This window comes from Macaca nemestrina, chromosome 1 (assembly GCF_043159975.1).
Source record: "Macaca nemestrina isolate mMacNem1 chromosome 1, mMacNem.hap1, whole genome shotgun sequence".
Taxonomy (NCBI): domain Eukaryota; kingdom Metazoa; phylum Chordata; class Mammalia; order Primates; family Cercopithecidae; genus Macaca; species Macaca nemestrina.
This window is the reverse complement of record NC_092125.1, coordinates 98,414,803-98,436,527: the sequence shown is the minus strand read 5'-3', so window position 1 is coordinate 98,436,527 and position 21,725 is coordinate 98,414,803. Positions and strand designations below refer to the sequence as shown.

At 45.7% G+C, this 21,725-nt stretch overlaps 1 protein-coding gene across 6 annotated transcripts in view; it reads right to left on the bottom strand.

The window, feature by feature from the left end:
• The window catches only part of LOC105498210 (nuclear receptor subfamily 1 group I member 3), a 29,696-nt gene that overhangs the window by 6,722 nt on the left and 1,249 nt on the right, over positions 1–21,725 (bottom strand). For 3 of the 6 annotated variants that reach the window (XM_011770170.3, XM_011770169.3, XM_011770171.3), the window contains exons 1-3: positions 5,680–5,934; positions 1,284–1,426; positions 39–178 (exon numbers count right to left, since the gene is read on the bottom strand). In XM_011770170.3, coding sequence (XP_011768472.1) covers positions 39–145 — 107 coding nt within the window. In that variant the 5' untranslated portion in view covers positions 146–178; positions 1,284–1,426; positions 5,680–5,934. Of the gene's footprint in view, positions 1–38; positions 179–1,283; positions 1,427–5,679; positions 5,935–21,725 lie in introns of those variants that run through there. The other 3 variants (XM_071082326.1, XM_011770173.3, XM_011770167.3) reach the window with 2 other exon arrangements.

Genomic DNA, 21,725 nt, shown 5'->3' with positions numbered 1-21,725 from the left:
GTTTGGACGGCTGTTTCCACTGGGGAGGAGACTCTCACCTGAAGAAACCCTTGCAGCCCTCACAAGTCAGCGCGTTGAAGTGGTAGCCTGTGGCCTGGTCCCCACATACCACACAGTTCCTCAGCTCATCTTCCCTACTGGCCATGACATCAGGTGTTGGGGTGGCTGTTACAGACTCCTGAATGTGGGAGGGGTCAGCAGTCAGTTCTGGGCCACGCTTGACCCTTTTCTGTCCCTTCTACAGAGTCTCTTTCCAAACCAAACCAAACCTGTCCTTGACTTGATCCCCAGCATTATCTTTTGTGTGTTTCTTTTCTTTTTCTTTTTTTTTTTTTTTGAGACAAGTTCTCGCTCTGTCACCTAGGCTGGACCTCTGCCCACTGTAACCTCCGCCTCCTGGGCTCAAGCTATCCTCCCACCTCAGCCTCCTGAGTAGCAGGGACTACAAGTCTGGACCACCATCTCCAGCTAATTTCTGTTTATTTATTATTATTAATTTTTGTAGAGATGGGGTTTTGCCATGTTGCCTATGTTGATTTTTGGTTTGTTTGTTTTGTTTATTTGTTTGTCTGTTTTTTGAGATACAGTCTTACTCTGTTGTCTAGTGTTACCTAGGCTGGAGTGCATCATAGTTCAATGTAACCGCACACTCCTGGGCTCAAGGGATCATCCTGCCTCAACCTCCTGAGTAGCTGGGACTATAGGTACACACCATCACACCAGGATATTTTTTCTTTTCCTTCCTCCCTCTCTCCCTCCCTTATTCCTTTCTTTTGTTTTTTGTTTTGTTTTGTTTTGTTTTGTTTTCCTGAGACTGAATCTTGCTCTGTCGCCCAGGCTGGAGTGCAGTGGCGCAATCTTGGCTCAATACAACCTCCGCCTCCCAGGTTCAAGCGATTCTCATGCCTCAGCCTCCTGAGTAGCTGGGATTACAGGCACCTGCCACCACACCCAGCTAATTTTTTATTTTTAGTAGAGATGGGGTTTCACCATATTGGCCAGGCTGGTTTCAAATTCCTGACTTCAAGTGATCCTCCCACCTTGGCTTCCCAAAGTGCTGGGATTACAGGCGTGAGCTTCCGCGCCTGGCCTCTTTTCTTTCTTTTTTGTAGCGATGGGATCTGTTATGTAACCCAGGCTGGTCTTGAACTCCTGGGCTCAAGCGATCCTTCTACCTTGGCCTCCCAAAGTGCTGGGATTACACACGTGAGCCACCATGCCTAGCCCCCAGCATTATCTGTACTTTATTGCATTTAGTCTTTGGCTCCCAACAGATTTCCTACCTGCTTATCTTAGGCAGTATATCATCTGCAGGCCACAGAATCCGGTATGGAATGCCTTTCCCCAAACTCCCACGCTGTTGCTGGTTTTCCTCTGATCTCAGGAGTTACCAGTGATTGGAGTTAGGGATTATGACCCTTAGTACCTGGAAAACAAGAGATGTCTGTTTTATGTGGACTTCAGTGGCTCTCAGTGACTGTGGGGTTAGGGCACAGACCCTGGACTCTGGGCAAAGGTCTGGGTGGGAGGTTTTCCCAGCATGACAAAAGTGCTGGTTGGTGGCACATGGGGAGGGACTCTGGTGGGTGGGAACCTTGTGACTCATTGGAAGCTGCTTCTTATTAGACTCATCAAGATTCTCCCTATTGATGAGTTTAAGGCTACATCTGCAACCTCCTGTGTACAGAGATCCTGAACAAGCTGGGAAGAGAGAGAGAGAGAGAGACAGACAGACAGACAGAGCAAGCTTTTTCACACACAGTATGTCAGTACTAAAAGAAGAGGTGTGGGCCGGGCACGGTGGCTCAAGCCTGTAATCCCAGCACTTTGGGAGGCCAAGATGGGCGGATCATGAGGTCAGGAGATCGACACCATTCTGGCTAACACGGTGAAACCCCGTCTCTACTAAAAAATACAAAACACTAGCCGGGCGTGGTGGTGGGCGCCTGTAGTCCCAGCTACTGGGGAGGCTGAGGCAGGAGAATGGTGTAAACCCGGGAGGTGGAGCTTGCAGTGAGCTGAGATCCGGCCACTGCACTCCAGCCTGGGTGACAGAGCGAGACTCCGTCTCAAAAAAAAAAAAAAAAAAAGAAGAGGTGTAATAAGGCTCCCCCAAAAAAAGTTTTTAAGAGACTAGAGGCCCAGCACGGTGGCTCAAGCCTATAATCCCAGAACTTTGGGAGGCCGAGGCAGGTGGGTCACTTGAGGTCCGTAGTTCGAGACTAGCCTGGATAACATGGTGAAACCCTGTCTTTACTAAAAATACAAAAATTAGCTGGGCATGGTAGCACATACTTGTAATCCCAGCTACTTGGGAGGCTGAGGTGGGAGGATCACTTGAACTCAGGAGGCGGAGGTTGCAGTGAACTGAGATCATGCCACTGCACTCCAGCCTGGGCACAGAACAAGTGAGACTCTGTCTAAAAAAACAGAGAGAGAGACTAGGATCTAATTAAGAACTTATGCAAAGAACCCTCTCACTTCCTAACTAGGGAGGGCTGAGAATCAAATCAGAATGACCACAGGGCACAGTGACATGCCCTATACATCCCCCCTACTCTGGAGATAGGTAGAGGATGGTTTGAGCCCAGGAGTTTGAATCCAACCTGGGCAACATAGCAAGACCCTATCTCTAATAATAATAATAATAATAATAATAATAAAGAGTGCTATTTTTTTAAAGTAATTTTTTTGGGCCGGGCAGGGTGGCTCATGCCTGTAATCCCAGCACTTTGGGAGGCCAAGGCGGGCAGATCACGTAGTCAAGAGGTCTGGCCAACATGGTGAAACCCTGTTTTTACTAAAAATACAAAAATTAACTGGGGATGGTGGTGCACGCCAGTAGTCCCAGCTACTTGGGAGGCTGAGGCAGGAGAATTGCTTGAACCCGGGAGGCAGAGGTTGCAGTGAGCCAAGATCGAACTGCTGCACTCCAGCCTGGGTGACAGAGTGACCATGCCCGGCTAATTTTTGTATTTTTAGTAGAGACAGGGTTTCACCATGTTGGCCAGGCTGGTCTCAGACTCCTGACCTCGTAATCCACCTGCCTCGGCCTCCCAAAGTGCTGGGATTATAGGCGTGAGCCACTGCACCTGGCCTATTTTTCTTTGTTTTGCTATTATGTCTTCTGCTTCTTCACTTGCATTAAATTATAATTAATGTTTCTCTAAAGATGAGTTAAAACCCCAAGTGCAGGCTAGAGTCATAAACACACACACACACACACACACACAGAGAGAGAGAGAGAGAGAAAGAGAGAGAGGGAGAGAGAGAGAGAGAGAGAGAGAGAGAGAGAGAGAGAGAGACTGAGTTAAAAAGATCCTTGTTTAGTTTACCAGAATGAATTGGTAGAACCCCTAATCTCAAGTGGTATAGCATCTAACTATGCATAACTTTGCATTTTGAAATAAACTGAGTTCCAGAGAGCACAGATGCTTGGATCTGTTCCTTGGGAGATGGTAAGAATATTTATGTGTATGTATCTGTTGGTGTCTTTGTGACTCTGACAATTCATACTAGTTTATTCAATCAACAAATATTGACCAAGAATCCACCTATGTCTTAAGACACTAGAGTTAAAAGATGAGTAAGATGCTCTCCTACTCTCATTCCCGCTAATGGGGGAAACAGACCTTTACACATATATAAAGAAATAGAGTCAGATCAGTGATGGTGCCATGCATAGAGCATTACGGCACTGAAAAAGTAGGGCGCTTAATTCTGCTTTGGCGAAGGGGTATTGAGGAAGAGGCAGGAGAGGCTTTCTGGAGGTGTGGCAACTGAGTTGACTTTTAAAGGGTAATGATGAGTTAGCTGGGGGGGGGAATATAAAAGGCAGTTCAGGCAGAGGGTGCAGCCTGAGATGGTCAATAAGCCAGATACAAAAAGGTAGATATGGTAGAACCACAGATGGGCCTCTCTTGCTGGAGCATAACATTTCAGGCTGGGAGTGGGAAGAAATAAGGTTGGAGAGGTGCGATATAAGGCTGAGATGTAGGCAGATCACAGGAGACCTCATGTGTCAGGCTAAACACTGAGTCCATCAGGAAACTTTGAAAGAGAAAGCTGTGAAATGACATTGTCATATCTATATTCTAGATAGTTTAGTCTGCTGGCTGTTGGATTTGAGGGGGCAGGACTGAAGGCAAAGAGACCAGTTAGAAAGCTATAGCCATAATGTAGGCAAGAGAAGATTAAGCTGGAGCTAGGATAGTGGAAGGATGTAGGAGAGGAGAGGGTTTTGAGAAATACGTGGAAAGTGAAATTATTGGAATTTGGTGACTATTATAATGCCTGGATTAAGAAAGAAGACAAGGAATTAAAGATAACTCCAGGTTTCTGGCATGGGTGACTGAGTGGACAGTGGTACTGCCAACTGGGAGAGAGACTACAGGAGGAGGACAAGGGCCCTCCATACTTGGGTGCCAATCCATTTTCACAGTTGACAATTTACTCCAGTAATAAGTTATCAAGTGTCCACTCATGATTAGCACCAGAAGGAGAGACAAAAGAGAGTCCCTATTACAGAGACACTTCCAGATTAATTATGAAGACTGAATAAATAAATTGAATTCCTAGGTCTTAAAAGAAAATACATAATCAAACAAATGTTGTGGTAAAGACTATGTATAATATTATAGGTATTAATTGCTCCCTTAATTTATTCTTCTTGTGTACCCAGTATGAGCAGAGTACTATGTAAAATTCCTTGCCTGTGTTAACACTGTAAGATAGGTAATATCGTCATTTTACAGATGAGAAAACTGAGGCTCAGATTGTTTAGATAACTTATACAAGGGCCAATATACCCAACAGTTTATTAGATGACTCCACTTGGATTCACATAGGCACCTCAAATTCAATATGTCTAAAATTGAATTGTCAACCCCCCCACAAACTAACTTTTCCTACATTACCTGACTTGATGACTAGTCCAATGTGAGAAAGTGGAAAGAACATGGGCTTTGGGGTCATATAGACTTATGTTCAAATTCCGACTGGCTCTTGCTAGCTGAATTACTTATTCTTTGCCGCTTCTCTAGTTGTTTGCCATGACTGAGACCCAGCTCCATGGGGCTCTGAGAATCAGATATCATCAGGCTGAGCCAACACTGGACCAGGGAAGGGAGGCATACTTCCTCTTCCTACATCAGCAGTGAATGCTTAGGGAGAAGTTAGGCTAGAAAGATGTTCTGGTCCAGGGCTGCCCTTCACCTGGGGCCGGGGATTACACTAAGCTTTGCTCTTCTTGCAGAAGTCCACCCTGAAGTTCTTTGAGATGGGGTTTCCTTTGGAACAGACTGCTTTGAGTTTGCTCTTCTGTGTACAGAAACCCTCCCCTGGCTTCAAGGTCTGTGCTGTAAAGCAGACAGAGAGTAGAATCTGCTGCAGGATGCCCCTGGCATCCATAGTGAACAGGCTTTCAGGGTTAACTGATACCCTCACCCTCTTCCAACATGCCTCTTCCAGGCCAGGGTCTGAAAAACACCTGTGAGGATTGTGACCTGATGGGTTAAGCTCTCTGAATTTCAGTTTTCTTTCCTGGAAAAAAAGGGTTAATAACACTCGTTATCCAGGTTTGCTGTGAAGACTAAACAAAGTAATAAAGTAGTAAAATGTAAAATTCTTTACAAGGTGCTTGAAACATGCAAGGAAATCAACATATATCCATTCTCTTACCTTCTTCCTTTCCTTCCCCTTTTACTGCTGTCTTCTCCCAGATGCCAAACCAGAAATTGGCGAGTCACCTAGTCTCCTTTCTCTTCCTCATTCCCTATAAATGACCAAATGCCATGACCTGTCATTCCTATCTTCTGACCTCTACATGCCCACTACCTCTTAGCTGCGTTTAGGCCCTCATCATTTTCCACTTACTGCTGCAGCAGACTATTCAATTATTCTCCCTGCTCCCAGCCTCATCTCCTTCCAACCCATCCTCCATGCTGTTGCTATTTCTAAAATGCAAATTTGATCGTGTCTCTTCCCTGCTTAAAATTCTTCATTTGCTTTCCATCACCTTCAGGATAAAATCCAATCTCTTTAGCATGTCACACAAAGTCCTTTGTGATCTGGCCCCTATTTAATCACTCTGGCTTCACCTATTCTGTCTCCACTTCCCTCCCCTGACCTAGCACATCACACTTTGGCTCTAGATGTGCTTAAGCATTTAGAGTTTCCCGAACAAGCTGTGCTCACCCACCTCTGAACATCTGCCCTTGTTGTTCCCTCTGGTTGGAATTGCCTCACACATCCTTATTTTCAAACCCTCCTCCCCTCATCCTCCTGATCCTCTTGGTCCTTCAGGCCTGGGTACTGCAGATCACCTCAGTGAGCCTAATAGAGCTACACCTCTGTACACAAATTTGTCACAGCACTTATCACACTGCAGGACAACTGTCTGTTTCTTTCTGACTCTGTCAATCAACTGTGAATTGATGAAGTCAAGGGCTGCACCTGTCATTTGGGGATCCTTAGGGTCTTATGTACTCCAAGCATATATAATAAATATTTATGGAATGAATAAATGGACTGGGATACAAATTAACATCTGATTTCAAATCCATGCTCTTTTCGTGCAACATCACATGCTATTGTTTGCGAATGAGTACGCTCATTCATTCAATAAATATGTAATGGGTATCTACTTTGTGCCAGGCATTTTGCTAGCACTATCTTCTGAATACATTTCTATTTCCCTTTTAGCTGCTTTCTTTTTTATTTTTATTTTTATTTTTTTTGAGATGGAGTTTCGCTCTTGTTGCCCAGGCTGTGAGTGCAGTGGCATGATCTTGGCTCACTGCAACCTCTGCCTCTTGGGTTCAAGCAATTCTCCTGCCTCAGCCGCCCAAGTAGCTGGGATTACAGGCATGCACCACCATACCTGGCTAATTTTGTATTTTCAGTAGAGACTGGGTTTCACCATGTTGGTCGGGCTGGTCTCAAACTCCTGACCTCAGGTGGTCCACCCGCCTCTGCCTCCCAAAGTGCTGGAGTTACAAGTGTGAGCCACGGCACTCGGCCTAGCTGCTGTCTTCCAAAGCTTGTTTTTTTTTTTTTTTTTTGAGACAGAGTCTCACTCTGTCACCCAGGTCGGAGTGCAGCGGCTTGATCTTGGCTCACTGCAACTTTCTCCTTCTGGTTCAAGTGATTCTCCCGCCTCAGCCTCCTGAGTAGCTGGGACTACAGGTGCACACCACCATGCCTGGCTACTTTTTGTATTTTTAGTAGAGACAGGGTTTCACCATGTTGGCCAGGCTGGTCTTGAACTCCTGACCTCATGATCCACCTGCCTCAGCCTCCCAAAGTGCTGGGATTACAGGCATGAGCCACTGCACCCGGCCTTTCATAGCTTTTTTAAAAAAAATTCTGAGACATGACCACTCTGGGAGGCGAGGCGGGTGGCTCACTTGAGTTCAAGACCAGCCTGGCTAACATGGTGAAACTCTGTCTCTACTAAAAATACAAAAAATAGCCAGGTGTGATGGTGGGTGCCTATAATCCCGGCTACTCAGGAGGCTGAGGCTTGAGAATGCCTTGAACCTGGGAGGCGGAGGTTGCAGTGAACTGAGATCATGCCATTGCACTCCAGCCTGGGTGACAGAGGGAGACTTTGTCTCAAAATATATAATTAATTAATTAAAAAATAAAACAAAATAAAATAAACTCTGAGACAGGTCTTGTTCTGTTGCCCAGACAGGAGTGCAGTGGTGTGACCACCACTCACTGCGGCCTCCACTTCCTGGGCTCAAGAGAATGAATTTCCTGCATTGGCCTCCCAGGTAGCTAGGACTACAGGTGCATTGCACCACACCTGGCTAATTTTGTTTATTTTTTGAAGAAACAGGGTCTCACTATATTGCCCAGGGTGGTCTTGAACTCCTTGGCTCCAGCAATCCTCCTGCCTGGCCAGACTCACATTAGTCTTCTAGTCCTATTCCTGACTCCTTTCATACTTCTAAACTGTTCCTACCTGCTGTTCCTACTTGCTATGTTTGCATTTGCTATCTGGCTGACCTCACTCAAGTATCTATCAAGCCAAATATCCAGTCTGGGCCTGTTGTGTCCTGTTTAGCCTCCCATATTCTGGCACAAACACTTCTTTGAACAGGAGGAGTTCCTTTCTTTTGAGCCTTATAATCTGGTTTTAATCTTCTTTCTTTAAATTTACCACCAATCTCCTATGATCTATTGAATTCAATGGGCTTTCTTTCATGTTTCTCCCAATCAACCATCCTCCCTTCTGCTTTTGACCTCCTAACAACTACTTTCTCTTCTTTGAAACTTTTTCTCACTAACCTCTATGATGTTACGTATTCTCGGTTCTCCATTTGTATTTCTAATAGGTCTTTGTTTCTTTCTTCTCTAATTGATCCTTCTTTTTTCTAGGCCCATGAGTTAGGAAAAACTACGAAAACTCTGGAAACTGTGGGTTTTTTTGTTCCCAAATGCTCCTTTTTTTAAAAATTTTGAGACGGAGTCTTGCTCTGTCACCAAGCCTGGAGTGCCGTGGTGTGATCTTGGCTTACTGCAACCTCCACTTCCTGGGCTCAAACAAGCCTTGTGCCTCAGCCTCCAGAGTAGCTTGGATTACAGGCGCCCGCCACCACACCTGGCTAATTTTTGTACTTTTAGTAGAGACAGGGTTTCGCCATGTTGGTCAGGCTGGTCTCAAACTCCTGGTCTTAAATGATCCAGCTGCCTTCGCCTCCCAAAGTGTCGGGATTACAGGTGTGAGCCCCCACGCCCGTGACCTAAACTTGATCTTAACCTTCCTACCCTTCTTTCATGTTCTTCCCTAATGCGTAATTTCTACATGAGGCTCTGGTAAAAAGTAAAAATGTCTAATATTTTAACATCACAGTTCACAGTTTATATGCTTCATTTCGTTTACCCTCATCTCAGTATGTGAATGTCTCCAAAATCTACAACTTTAGTTCCAGGAAATCTTGCTGTTCTTTTTATTTTTTATTTTATTTATTTATTTTTATTTTTTGTAGATATGGGGGTCTCACTATGTTGCCCAGGCTGGTCTTGAACTCCTGGGCTCAAGGGATCCTCCTGCCTCGGCTTCTCAAAGTGCTGCAATTACAGGCATGAGTCACTGTGCCTGGCCAAATCTTGCTGTTCTTAGTAGTCACTCTTTGTTATTTTTATTTTTTTGAGACAGGGTCTCACTCTGTCACCCAGACTGGAATGCAGTGGTGCCATCATGGCTCAATGCAGCGTCAACCTCCTGAGCTCAAACAATCCTCCTGCCTCAGCCTCCTAAGTAGCTGGGACTAGAGGCACACACTACCACACTCAGCTAATTTTTATTTTTATTTTTTGTAGAGATAGAGTTTCACTGTGTGGCTCAGGTTGAGTAGTCACTTCTGATGTCTCTGCAGATTACATTTCATTCTGTTCCTTTCTCTGGACTCCCACTGTACTTGCCCAGACTTCTATCAGGTAACCTATGACAATACCATGCCTTTGCATTCACGGGACTGTCTCTCCCCTACTACACCATAAGCTGTATGTCGTGTAGGTTTTTCTACCCCAACACTCGGCATCTGTCCTGGTCATAATGTGTGCTTAACAGCTGATGAAAGATTGAAGAATTTTTCCCAATTTCCCAATCTTGAATTCCAAAGTCACTGTGAATCCTCCTCTAAATCTTTCTAGTCACCAAGTCTTGTAGATTTCTTATGTCATGTGTTTCTTGATGCTGTGCCTTCTCTTCTGTTACTGTCACTACACTCACCCAGGATCCTACACTTTGTACAACTGCAGCGTCCCCATCTTGGCCTTCCTGCTCTTAGTGTTTCTCTTGTCAAATCAGTCCCATGTTTCTTCTGCAAGAATAACCTAAAGGTGCTATTTGTATGAAGGCTAAATTTAAATTCCTTATTCTGATACTCAGGACCCTGCCATATCTCCTGCAATTTCTCCATTCAAAACCTGAGTTTTCTTTCACCATTTTTTTCTTATTGTCACCCAGATACCAGAGAGACACATCTTTTCCTCCTTCTTCTCTCCTGTTCTCCATTTGTTTATATTCTACTCTTCCTTTAAGGCCTAACCCAAATTTCACTTTCCCCAGGAAGTTTTTGATTATTTTGGTCCCAGCTGATGTCTGTCTTCTTTGACTTATTTATTTATTCATTCATTCATTTATTGAGACAGAGTCTTGCTCTGTTGCCCAGGCTGAAGTGCAGTGGCATGATCTTGGCTCACTGCAACCTCCACCTCCTGGGTTCAAGCGATTCTCATGCCTCAGCCAACCGAGTAGCTAGGACTACAGGCATGCGCCAGCATGCCTGGCCAATTTTCAGTAGAGACAGGGTTTCGTCATGTTGGCCAGGCTGGTCTTGAACTTCTGGCCTCAAGTGATCTGCCCGCCTTGGCCTTTCCAAAGTACTAGGATTACAGGAGTGAGCCACTGCACCCCGCCTGTCTTCTTTGACTTATTACTATTTCTTTTTTTGGAGACAGAGTCTTGCTCTATCCCCTAGGCTGGAGTGCAGTGGCGGGATCTCAGCTCACTGCAACCTCTGCCTCCAGGGTTCAAGCGATTCCCATGCCTCGGCCTCCTGAGTAGCTGGGATTACAGGCACCCGCCACCACCCAGCTAATTTTTGTATTTTTAATAGAGGTGGTGTTTCACCATGTTGGCTGGGCTGGTCTTGAACTCCTGACTTCAGGTGATCCACCCACCTTGGCTTCCCAAAGTGCTGGGATTACAGGTGTGAGCCACCACACCTGGCATGACTTATTGTTATTTATTATTATACAATTTACTGTTGGAGCATAGTTGGGTATTTAGTCATCTGAGGCAGAGATTGGCAATTTATGGCCTATGAGCCAAATCTGGCCTGCTGCCTGTGAGCTAAGAATGGTTTTACATTAATATTAAACATTTTTAAAGGAAGAATATTTTGTAACACATAAAAATTACATGAAATTTAAACTTTAGTGTCCACAAATAAAGTTTTACTAGAACATAGCCACAGCTATTTGTTTACATATTGTCTATGTCCTCTTTCTTTCTTTCTTTCTTTCTTTTTTTTTTTTTTTTTTTGAGATGGAGTCTCGGCCGGGCGCGGTGGCTCAAGCCTGTAATCCCAGCACTTTGGGAGGCCGAGACGGGTGGATCATGAGGTCAGGAGATCGAGACCATCCTGGCTAATACGGTGAAACCCCGTCTCTACTAAAAAATACAAAAAAAACTAGCCGGGTGAGGTGGCAGACGCCTGTAGTCCCAGCTACTCGGGAGGCTGAGGCAGGAGAATGGTGTAAACCCGGGAGGCGGAGCTTGCAGTGAGCTGAGATCCGGCCACTGCACTCCAGCCTGGGAGACAAGAGCGAGACTCCGTCTCAAAAAAAAAAAAAAGAGATGGAGTCTCACTCTGTTGCCAGGCTGGAGTGCAGTGGCGTGATCTCAGCTCACTGCAACCTCTGCCTCCCTGGTTCAAGCAATTCTCCTGCCTCAGCCTCCCAAGTAGCTGGGACTATAGGCACATGCCACCACACCCGGCTAATGTTTGTATTTTTAGAAGAGGCAGGGTTTCACCAGGATGGTCTCGATCTCCTGACCTCGTGATCCACCGCCCTTGGTCTCCCAAAGTGTTGGGATTACAGGCGTGAGCCACCGCGCTTGGCCGTCTATGTCCTCCTTCAAGCTATAAAGGGAGACTTAAGTAGTCTTGACAGAGAACATATGTGGCCTGCAAAGCCTAAAATATTTATTATCTGGTTGATACAGAAAAAGCTTACTGATCCCTGATCTCAGATCTTGAATTCTCTTAATAATCTTCATAGCTGTTTAAGAACTTTGGAAAGGTCTGCTTCACTATAGATGAGCTTTTGACGCTAATTAATGGTTCATTAGAACAGTGGGGGAAGTTGGAGTCGTAGGTTTTATAGAGTGTGTAGGAGCTATCCTAGTTAGAAACTTAGTAACTTAGGCAACTGGATTCCCATTGGAAAGTGAGAGTCAGAGGATTTCAGGTGGATGAGGGAAAAGACGTGATCTTTTTTCCATGTTCTCTTTTTCTGACTTAGCAGAGGAAATGTAAAAGCAAATGGGATCTAGCTACAGAAAGGACTATTTGAGGTCTTACCTGAATCTGGTTGTTGAGAAGAGATCAATGGTTGCTGACTGAGAAAAGCTCTACTATTAATGACACAGTTATAACAGGCAATGAAAGAAATCATCAAAAGGGTATAACTGCTAAAGCTGAAAGTGGCCTTGGCTGACTGAAGCTCTAAGTAGGCTAAGAGGTTTTACAATGCCTAGGAGTATTATAGGCATGATAATTTAAAGGATTTCTTTAAAGAAGAACAGAAAGCTAGATATTTAGATAAACAAGTATAGCAACTGAAGTTATCGGAAAGTTCATGACTTTTACCAGGTGTTCTATTTCTTCTCATCTTCCCCAATCATATTGTTTCCTTAAAATTATTTAGCATAGGAACTTTTTTTTTCTTTTTTTTGATATGGAGCTTCACTCTTGTTGCCCAGGCTGGAGTGCAATGGCACGATCTCGGCTCACTGCAACCTCTGCCTCCTGGGTTCAAGCTATTGTCCTGCCTCAGCCTCCCAAGTAGCTGGGATTACAGGCATGCACCACCACGCCCGGCTAATTTTGTATTTTTAGTAGAGACGGGGTTTCTCCATGTTGGTCAGGCTGGTCTCAAACTCCCAACCTCAGGTGAGCCGCCTGCCTTGGCCTCCCAAACTGCTGGAATTACAGGCATGAGCCACTGTGCCCAGCCCACAGCATAGTAACTATTTAGTAACAAATTATATAGATCGGATTGTGGGGCCCATCTTTCACATCTGCCCCATACACTCTGACAGAGTCCACTTGGCTAGTTTGGGTACTCAAATATGGACCACCAGATGGTGAGTTGCTACCTAAAATGTGTGAAAAAACAAGCTAGGCTCTAGGAGACAGGACTTGCATATTTTAATGGAAATGATAGGTGCAAGGTCTTAAGAAGTGTCTTTTTAAAAACAGCTTCACAGCCTTGACACAGTGGAGAGTACATTGTCAGACTGAGATTGAATGAATAAACAGTTGTAAATTAACTTTTGTGGGGCATCATTTACCTATTCAAGGGGACACTGGAGACCTTCATTTTATTGGAGTGAGTTTTTTGTTTTTCACATTGTGTGGGAGGTAGTGAGAAGTGAAGCCTGCTGGACTTCTGGGTTGGGTGGGGACTTGGAGAACTTTTCCGTCTTACAAGAGGATTGTAAAATGCGCCAATCAGCACTCTGTAGCTAGGATTGTAAAATGAACCAATCAGCGGTCGGTAGCTAGCTAGAGGTTTGTAAAATGGACCAATCGGCACTCTATAAAATGGACCAATCAGCAAGACATGGGTGGGGACAAATAAGGGAATAAAAGGTGGCCACCCCAGCCAGCAGCAGCAACCCACTTGGGTCCCCTTCCATGCTGTGGAAACTTTGTTCTTTCGCTCTTCATAATAAATCTTGCTGCTGCTCACTCTTTGGGTCCATGCCACCTTTAAGAGCTGTAACACCGTGAAGGTCCGTGGCTTCATTCTTGAAGTCAGTAAGACCAAGAAAACACCGGAAGGAACAACTCTGGACACATCTTGGCAACCTAGATGGGACTATTGCCAAGTGGTGAGTATAATTGGACCCCTTTCACTTGCTAGTCTGTTCTATTTTTCCTTAGAATTCGGGGGCTAAACGCTGGGCACCTGTCGGTCAGTTAAAAGCAACTAGCATGGCCCCCGAACTAAAGACACGGGTGTCAGGCTTTCTGGAAAAGGGCTCTCTAACAACCCCCGACTCTTCTGAGTTGGGAGCATTGGTTTGCCTGGAACCAGCTTTCACTTTTCCTGTACTTCTGGGCTGAGCCAAGGGTCCACAGAGAGGAAACCCATTCAGGTCCGGGTTCCTGACAAAAAGTGAGTTGACCCTGTAGCCATGAGCGGAACTGTCAAAGTCACATTGCCCAAGCGAGACCCATCCATCTATCCTGTCTATCCTGACCCTTGCCTCCTGGGTTCTAACGCCTGTCAGACAACTTCCTCCCGTGTGTCTTCTCTGAGGCTAGTCCCACTTCTAAAAACCACTCCCTGCCTCTGGTGCTTTTCTAGTTTCTCCTATAAGAATGACTTTTAGTATAAATTTCAGGACTCAGTTCCTTTCTTTAGGCACCCAGGCGCACCAATTAGGCATAATTTTTGCCCAAAGCCATGTCAGATGGGGAGACCAACTATCCTTTTAGGATCCCTCCTCACACAAGCGGGCCTAACAAAGGCTATTCCTAAAGCTAGGATATGGGGAGCCTCAGAAATGATATCCTTCCTATTCATATGATGAGAAGTGAGGACAAAAGGCGTCACTCTTCCAACCCTGGAGATCCCTTCCCTCCCTCGGGGTATGGCCCTCCACTCCATTTCTGGGGCATATCATCTTTATAGGACAGGGGTAAGGTCCCAATACTACCAGGAGATAACACTTAGGACTCTTTTTTTTTTTTTTTTTTTTTTTTTTTTTTTTTTTTTTTTTTTGAGACGGAGTCTCGCTCTGTCACCCAGGCTGGAGTGCAGTGGCCGGATCTCAGCTCACTGCAAGCTCCGCCTCCCAGGTTCATGCCATTCTCCTGCCTCAGCCTCCCGAGTAGCTGGGACTACAGGCGCCTGCCACCTCGCCCGGCTAAGTTTTTGTATTTTTAGTAGAGACGGGGTTTCACTGTGTTAGCCAGGATGGTCTCGATCTCCTGACCTCGTGATCCGCCCGTCTCGGCCTCCCAAAGTGCTGGGATTACAGGCTTGAGCCACCTCGCCCGGCCTAACACTTAGGACTCTTAACAGGTTTTTGAGAATGCGTTGTTGGTAAAGGCCACGAAATCAGATTTTTCTTGGTCCTCTTTGTGGTCTAGGAGGAAAACTAGTGTTTCTGCTGCTGCGTCGGTGAGCACAACTATTCCAATCAGCAGGGTCCAGGGACCATTGTGGGTTCTTGGGCGGGAGATGAAAAACAAACCTTTCAAATGGGAAACACTCAGGCATCAACAGGCTCACCCTTGAAATGCATCCTAAGCCTTTGGGACCAATTTGACCCTCAAATCCTGAGAAAGAGGCAGCTCATTTTTTTTTCTGCACTATGGGCTGGCCCCAATATTCTCTCTCTGATGGGGAAAAATGACCACCTGAGGGAAGTATAAATTATAATACTATCCTGCAGCTTGACCTTTCCTGTAAGAGGGAAGGCAAATGGAGTGAAATACCTTATGTCCAAACTTTCTTTTCATTGAAGGAGAATCCACAACTATGCAAAGCCTGCAATTTACATCCCACGAAAAGACCTCTCAGCTTACCCCCATATGCTAACCTCCCTATAGCTCCCCTTCCTACTAATGATAAGCCTCCTCTAATCTCCCCTACCTAGAAGGAAACAAGCAAATAAATCTCCAAGGGACCACAAAAACCCCCAGGCTATCAGTTATGTACCCCTTCAAGCTGCAGGGGGAGGGGAATTTGGCCCAACCCAGGTACATGTCCCCTTCTCCCCCTTTGATTTAAAGCAGATCAAGGGCTGGACATGGTGGCTCATGCTTGTAATCCCAGCACTTTGGGAGGCTGAGGCGGGCAGATCACCTAAGGTCGAGAGTTTGAGACCAGCCAAGCCAACATGGAGAAACACCATCTCTACTAAAAATACAAAAAAATTAGCTGGGTGTGGTGGTGCATGCCTGTAATTCCAGCTACTGGGGAGGCTGAGGCAGGAGAATCGCTTGAACCTGGGAGGCAGAGGTTGTGGTGAGCTGAGATTGCACCATTGCACTCCAGCCTGGGCAACAAGAGCGAAACTCCATCTCAAAAAAAAAAAAAAAAAAAAAAAGCAGATCAAGGTAGATCTGGGGAAGTTTTCAGATGATCCTGATAGGTACATAGATGTCCCACAGGGTCTAGGGTAAGCCTTTGACCTCACTTGGAGAGATGTCATGCTATTGTTAGATCAAACCCTGGCCTTTAATGAAAAGAATGTGGCTTTAGCTGCAGCCTGAGAGTTTGGAGATACCTGGAAAGGGACAAATTCCCTATTGATCAGCAAGCCATTCCCTGTATAGATCCCCACTGGGACCTCGACTCAGATCATGGGGACTGGAGTCGTAAACATCTGCTGCTGACTTGTGTTCTAGAAGGACTAAGGAGATGATGTCCATCATAACCCGGGGAAAGGAAGAAAATCCTTCTGCCTTCCTCGAGCGGCTATGGGAGGCCTTAAGAAAGTATACTCCCCTGTCACCTGACTCCCTCAAGCATCAATTGTTCCTAAAAGATGAGTTCATTACCCAATCAGCCACAGATATCAGGAGAAAGCTCCAAAAGCGAGCCCTGGGCCCTGAACAAAATCTGGAGGCATTATTAAACCTGGCAACTTCAGTGTTCTATAATAGGGATGAGGAGGAACAGGCCGAAAAGGAAAAGTGAGATCAGAGAAAGGCCGCAGCCTTAGTCATGGCCCTCAGACAAACCTTGGTGGTTCAGAGACGACAGAAAATGGAGTAGGCCAATCACCTGGTAGGGTGTGTTATCAGTGTGGTTTGCAAGGACACTTTAAAAAAGATTGTCCAACAAGAAACAAGCCGCCCCCTCACCCATGTCTGCTATGCTGAGGCAATCACTGGAAGGAGCACTGCCCCAGAGGACAAGGTTCTCTGGGCCAGAAGCCCCCAACCAGATGATCCAACAACAGCACTGAGGGTGACCGGGGCAAGTGCCAGCTCATGTCATCACCTGGGTACATTTAACCATTGTGGGCCAGGAAATTGACTTTCTCCTGGACACTGGCGTTGTTTTCTCAGTGTTAATCTCTTGTCCTGGACAGCTGTCCTCAAGGCCCGTTGCCATCTGAGGAATCCTGGGACAGCCTGTAACCAGGTATTTCTCTCACCTCCTCAGTTGTAATTGGGAGACTTTGCTCTTTTTCTTTTTTTTTTTGAGATGGAGTTTCACTCTTGTTGCCCAGGCTGGAGTGCAATGGCATGATCTCTGGCTCACTGCAACCTCCACCTCCTGGGTTCAAGCTATTCTCCTGCCTCAGCCTCCCGAGCAGCTGGGATTACAGGCCACCATACCCAGCTAATTTTGATTTTTTAGTAGAGACAGGGTTTCTCCATGTTGGCAGGGTGGTCTCAAACTCCCAACCTCAGGTTATCTGCCCGCCTCGGCCTCCCAAAGTGCTGGGATTACAGGCGTGAGCCACCATGCTCGGCCAACTTTGCTGTTTTCACATGCCATTCTTGTTATGCCTGAAAGTCTCGCATCCTTATTAGGGAGGGACATATTAGCCAAAGCTGGAGCTATTATCTACATGAATGTGGGGAACAAGTTACACATTTGTTGTCCCCTGCTTGAGGAGGGAATCAACTCCGAAGTCTGGGCATTGAAAGGACAATTCGGAAGGGCAAAAAATGCCCACCCAGTCCAAATCAGGCTAAAAGACCCCACCACTTTTCCTTATCAAAGGCAATATCCCTTAAGGCCTGAAGCTCATAAAGGATTACAGGACATTGCTAGACATTTAAAAGCTCAAGGCTTAATAAGAAAATGCAGCAGTCCCAGCAACACCCCAATTCTAGGAGACTAGTTCAAGATCTTAGACTGATCAATGAGGCAGCAATTCCTCTATATCCAGTTGTACTCAACCCCTATACCCTGCTCTCTCAAATACCAGAGGAAGCAGAATGGTTCACTGTTCTGGACCTCAAGGATGCCTTCTTCTGTATTCCCCTGCACTCTGACTCCCAGTTTCTCTTTGCCTTTGAGGATCCCACAGACCACACGTCCCAACTTACGTAGACAGTCTTGCCCCAAGGGTTTAGGGATAGCCCTCATCTGTTTGGTCAGGCACTGGCCCAAGATCTAGGCCACTTCTCAAGTCCAGGCACTCTGGTCCTTCAGTATGTGGATGATTTACTTTTGGCTACCAGTTTGGAAGCCTCATGCCAGCAGGCTACTCTAGATCTCCTGAACTTTCTGGCTAATCAAGGGTACAAGGCATCTAAATGAAAGGCCCAGCTCTGCCTACAACAAGTCAAATATCTAGACCTAATCTTAGCCAGAGGAACCAGGGCCCTCAGCAAAGAATGAATACAGCCTATACTGGCTTATCCTTGCCCTAAGACATTAAAACAGTTTCAGGGGTTCCTTGGAATCACCAGCTTTTGCTGACTATGTATCCCTGGAGACAGTGAGATAGCCAGGCCCCTCTATACTCTAATCAAGGAGACCCAGAGGGCAAATACCTATCTAGTAGAATGGAAACCAGAGGCAGAAACAGCCTTCAAGACCTTAAAGCAGGCCCTAGTACAAGCTCCAGCCTTAAGCCTTCCCACAGGACAAAACTTCTCTTTACATGTCACAGAGAGAGCAGGAATAGCTCTTGGAGTCCTTACTCAGACTCGTAGGACAACCCCACAACCAGTGGCATACCTAAGTAAGGAAATTAATATAGTAGCAAAAGGCTGGCATCACTGTTTATGGGTAGTTGTGGCAGTGGCCGTCTTAATATCAGAGGCTATCAAAATAATACAAGGAAAGGATCTCACTGTCTGGACTACTCATGATATAAATGGCACACTAGGTGCCAAAGGAAGTTTATGGCTATCAGACAACTGTCTGCTTAGACACCAGGCACTACTCCTTGTGTATTTGAGGGACCGGTGCTTCAAATACACACGTATGCAGCCCTTAACCCTGCTACTTTTCTCCCAGAGGATGGAGAACCAATCGAGCATGACTGTCAACATCTCTTATGACTGCCAGCAAATTACAGTCCAGACTTATGCCGCCCAAGAGGATCTTTTAGAAGTCTCCTTAGCTAATCCTGACCTTAACCTATTTACCAATGGAAGTTCCTTTGTGGAGAATGGGATACAAAGGGCAGGTTATGCCGTAGTTAGTGATGTAACAGTACTTGAAAGTAAGCCTCTTCCCCCAGGGACCAGTGCCCAGTTAGCAGAACTAGTGGCACTTACCGGAGCCTTAGAACTGGGAAAGGGAAAAAGAATAAATGTGTATACAGATATCAAGTATGCTTATCTAATTCTGCATGCCCATGCTGCAATATGGAAAGAAAGGGACTTCCTAACCTCTGGGGGAACCCCCATCAAATATCACAAGGAAATCATGGAGTTATTGCACGCAGTGCAAAACCCCAAGGAGGTGGCAGTCTTACACTGCCGAAGCCAAAGGAGAAGGAGAGGGGAGAACAGCAGCATAAGCGGCTGGCAGAGGCAGGGAAAGACCAGCAGAGAAAGAAAGAGAGAAAGAGACAGAAAGTCAAAGATTGAGAGAGGGAGTGGAAGAGACAGACAGAAAGAGAAAGGGAGAGAAGAAAGACAGAAAGTCAGAGAAGGAAAGAGAGAAAGAGAGAGAGAGAAGTAGTAAAGAAAAAACAGCCGGGCGCGGTGGCTCAAGCCTGTAATCCCAGCACTTTGGGAGGCCGAGGCGGGCGGATCACAAGGTCAGGAGATCGAGACCACAGTGAAACCCCGTCTCTACTAAAAATACAAAAAATTAGCCGGGCGCGGTGGCGGGCGCCTGTAGTCCCAGCTACTCAGGAGGCTGAGGCAGGAGAATGGCGGGAACCCGGGAGGCGGAGCTTGCAGTGAGCCGAGATCGCGCCACTGCACTCCAGCCTGGGCAACAGCATGAGACTCCGTCTCAAAAAAAAAAAAAAAAAAAAAAAAAAAAAAAAGAAAAAACAGTGCACCCTTGAAGGGGTGGCCAGCCCCTCCACACCTGTGGGTGTTTCTCGTCAGGTGGGACAAGAGACTGAGAAAAGAAAATAAGACACAGAGACAAAGTACAGAGAAAGAATACTCAGCATACAGAGGACCCGTGCCAGCACTGGTCTCTGAGTTCCGAGGACCGAGGACCGGTGCCGGCACTGGTCTCTGAGTTCCCTCAGTATTTATTGATCATTATCTCTACCATCTTGGAGAGGGGGATGTGGCAGGGCAATAGGGCAATAGTGGGGAGAGGGTCAGCAGGAAAACATGAGAGTAAAGGTCTCTGTGTCATAAGTACGTTAAAGGAAAGGTGCTGTGCTTTGATGTGTGTGTACACAAACATTTGGTGCATTAAAGAGCAGTATTGTCGCTAGCATGTCTCACCTCCAACCCTGAGACGGTTTTCTCCTATCTCAGTAAATAGAACATACAATTGGGTTTTACACCAAGACATTCTATTCCCAGGGATGAGCAGGAGACAGATGCCTTCCTCTTATCTCAACTGCAAAGAGGCCTTCCTCTTTTACTAATCCTCCTTAGCTTAGACCCTTCACAGGGTGTTGGCTGGGTAATAGTCAGGTCTTTCCCTTCCCAGGAGGCCATATCTCAGGCTATCACATGGGGAGAAATCTTGGACAATACCTGGCTTTCCTAGGCAGAGGTCCCTGTGGCCTTCCATAGTGTATTGTGTCCCTGAGTACTTGAGATTGGAGAATGGCGATGACTTTTGACAAGCAAATCGCCTTCAAGCACTTTTTTAACAAAGCACATCCTGCACAGCCCTAAATCCATTAAACCTTGAGTTAACACAGCACATGTCTGCAAGCACAGGGTTGGGGCTAGGGTTACAGATTAACAGCATCTCAAGGCAGAAGAATTTCTCTTAGTACAGAACAAAATGGAGTCTGTTACGTCTACTTCTTTCTACATAGACACAGTAACAGTCTGATCTCTTTCTTTTCCCCACACGCCCTATTCCTTTAGAAGCCAGAGTAAATTTAAAACCTATAATTGATAATTGAAGGTCTTCTCCGTGACCCTATAACACTCCAACACCACCCTGTTGTCAGTGTAAACAACAGTGTAGTCCAAAAGCACTGAGGCCACTGACAGCCCATAGCCTTCCTATCAAAAATCCCTTAACCCAGTAGGTTTCCTAACAGGGAATCTAAATCTTAATTAATTACCATACAAACGTCTAACCAGACCTAGGAAGAACTCCCTCCAGGAAGGGGTAATAGATGGTTCCTCCTGGGCGATTAAGGGAAAAAGACACAATGGGTATTTGGTAAGTGAGAAGGCAACTCTTGTAGAAGCAGAGTTAGGATAATTGCCTAATAATTGGTGTGCTCAAACATGCGAGCTGTTTGCACTCAGCCAAACCTGAAAGTACTTACAGAATCAGGAAGGAGCCATCTATACCAATTTTAAGTTAATATGGGCTGAAGGAAGTCTTATTAATAGCAAAGAATAATTGAAATCCCAAACTTACAAGGTTTTCAACAAAAGTAGTTTGCTAAAAGTTAACAGTGTAACACGTATTATCCTAACTTCTAATCTTGTGGAAATCAGACCCTATCAGTGCCTCTCAAAGCTTCCATCAGTGCAGAGCCATACAACTAATACCCCTACTTATAGGGTTAGGAATGGCTGCTGCTACAGGAACCAGAACAGCAGGTTTATCTACTTCATTATCCTACTACCACACACCCTCAAAGGATTTCTCAGACAGTTTATAAGAAATAACAAAATCTATCCTTACTCTACAATCCCAAATAGACTCTTTGGCAGCAGTGACTCTCCAAAACCGCTGAGGCTTAGACCTCCTCACTGCTGAGAAAGGAGGACTTTGCACCTTCTTAGGGGAAGAGTGTTGCTTTTATACTAACCAGTCAGGGATAGCATGAGACACCGCCTGGTGTTTACAGGAAGAGGCTTCTGAAATCAGACAATGCCTTTCAA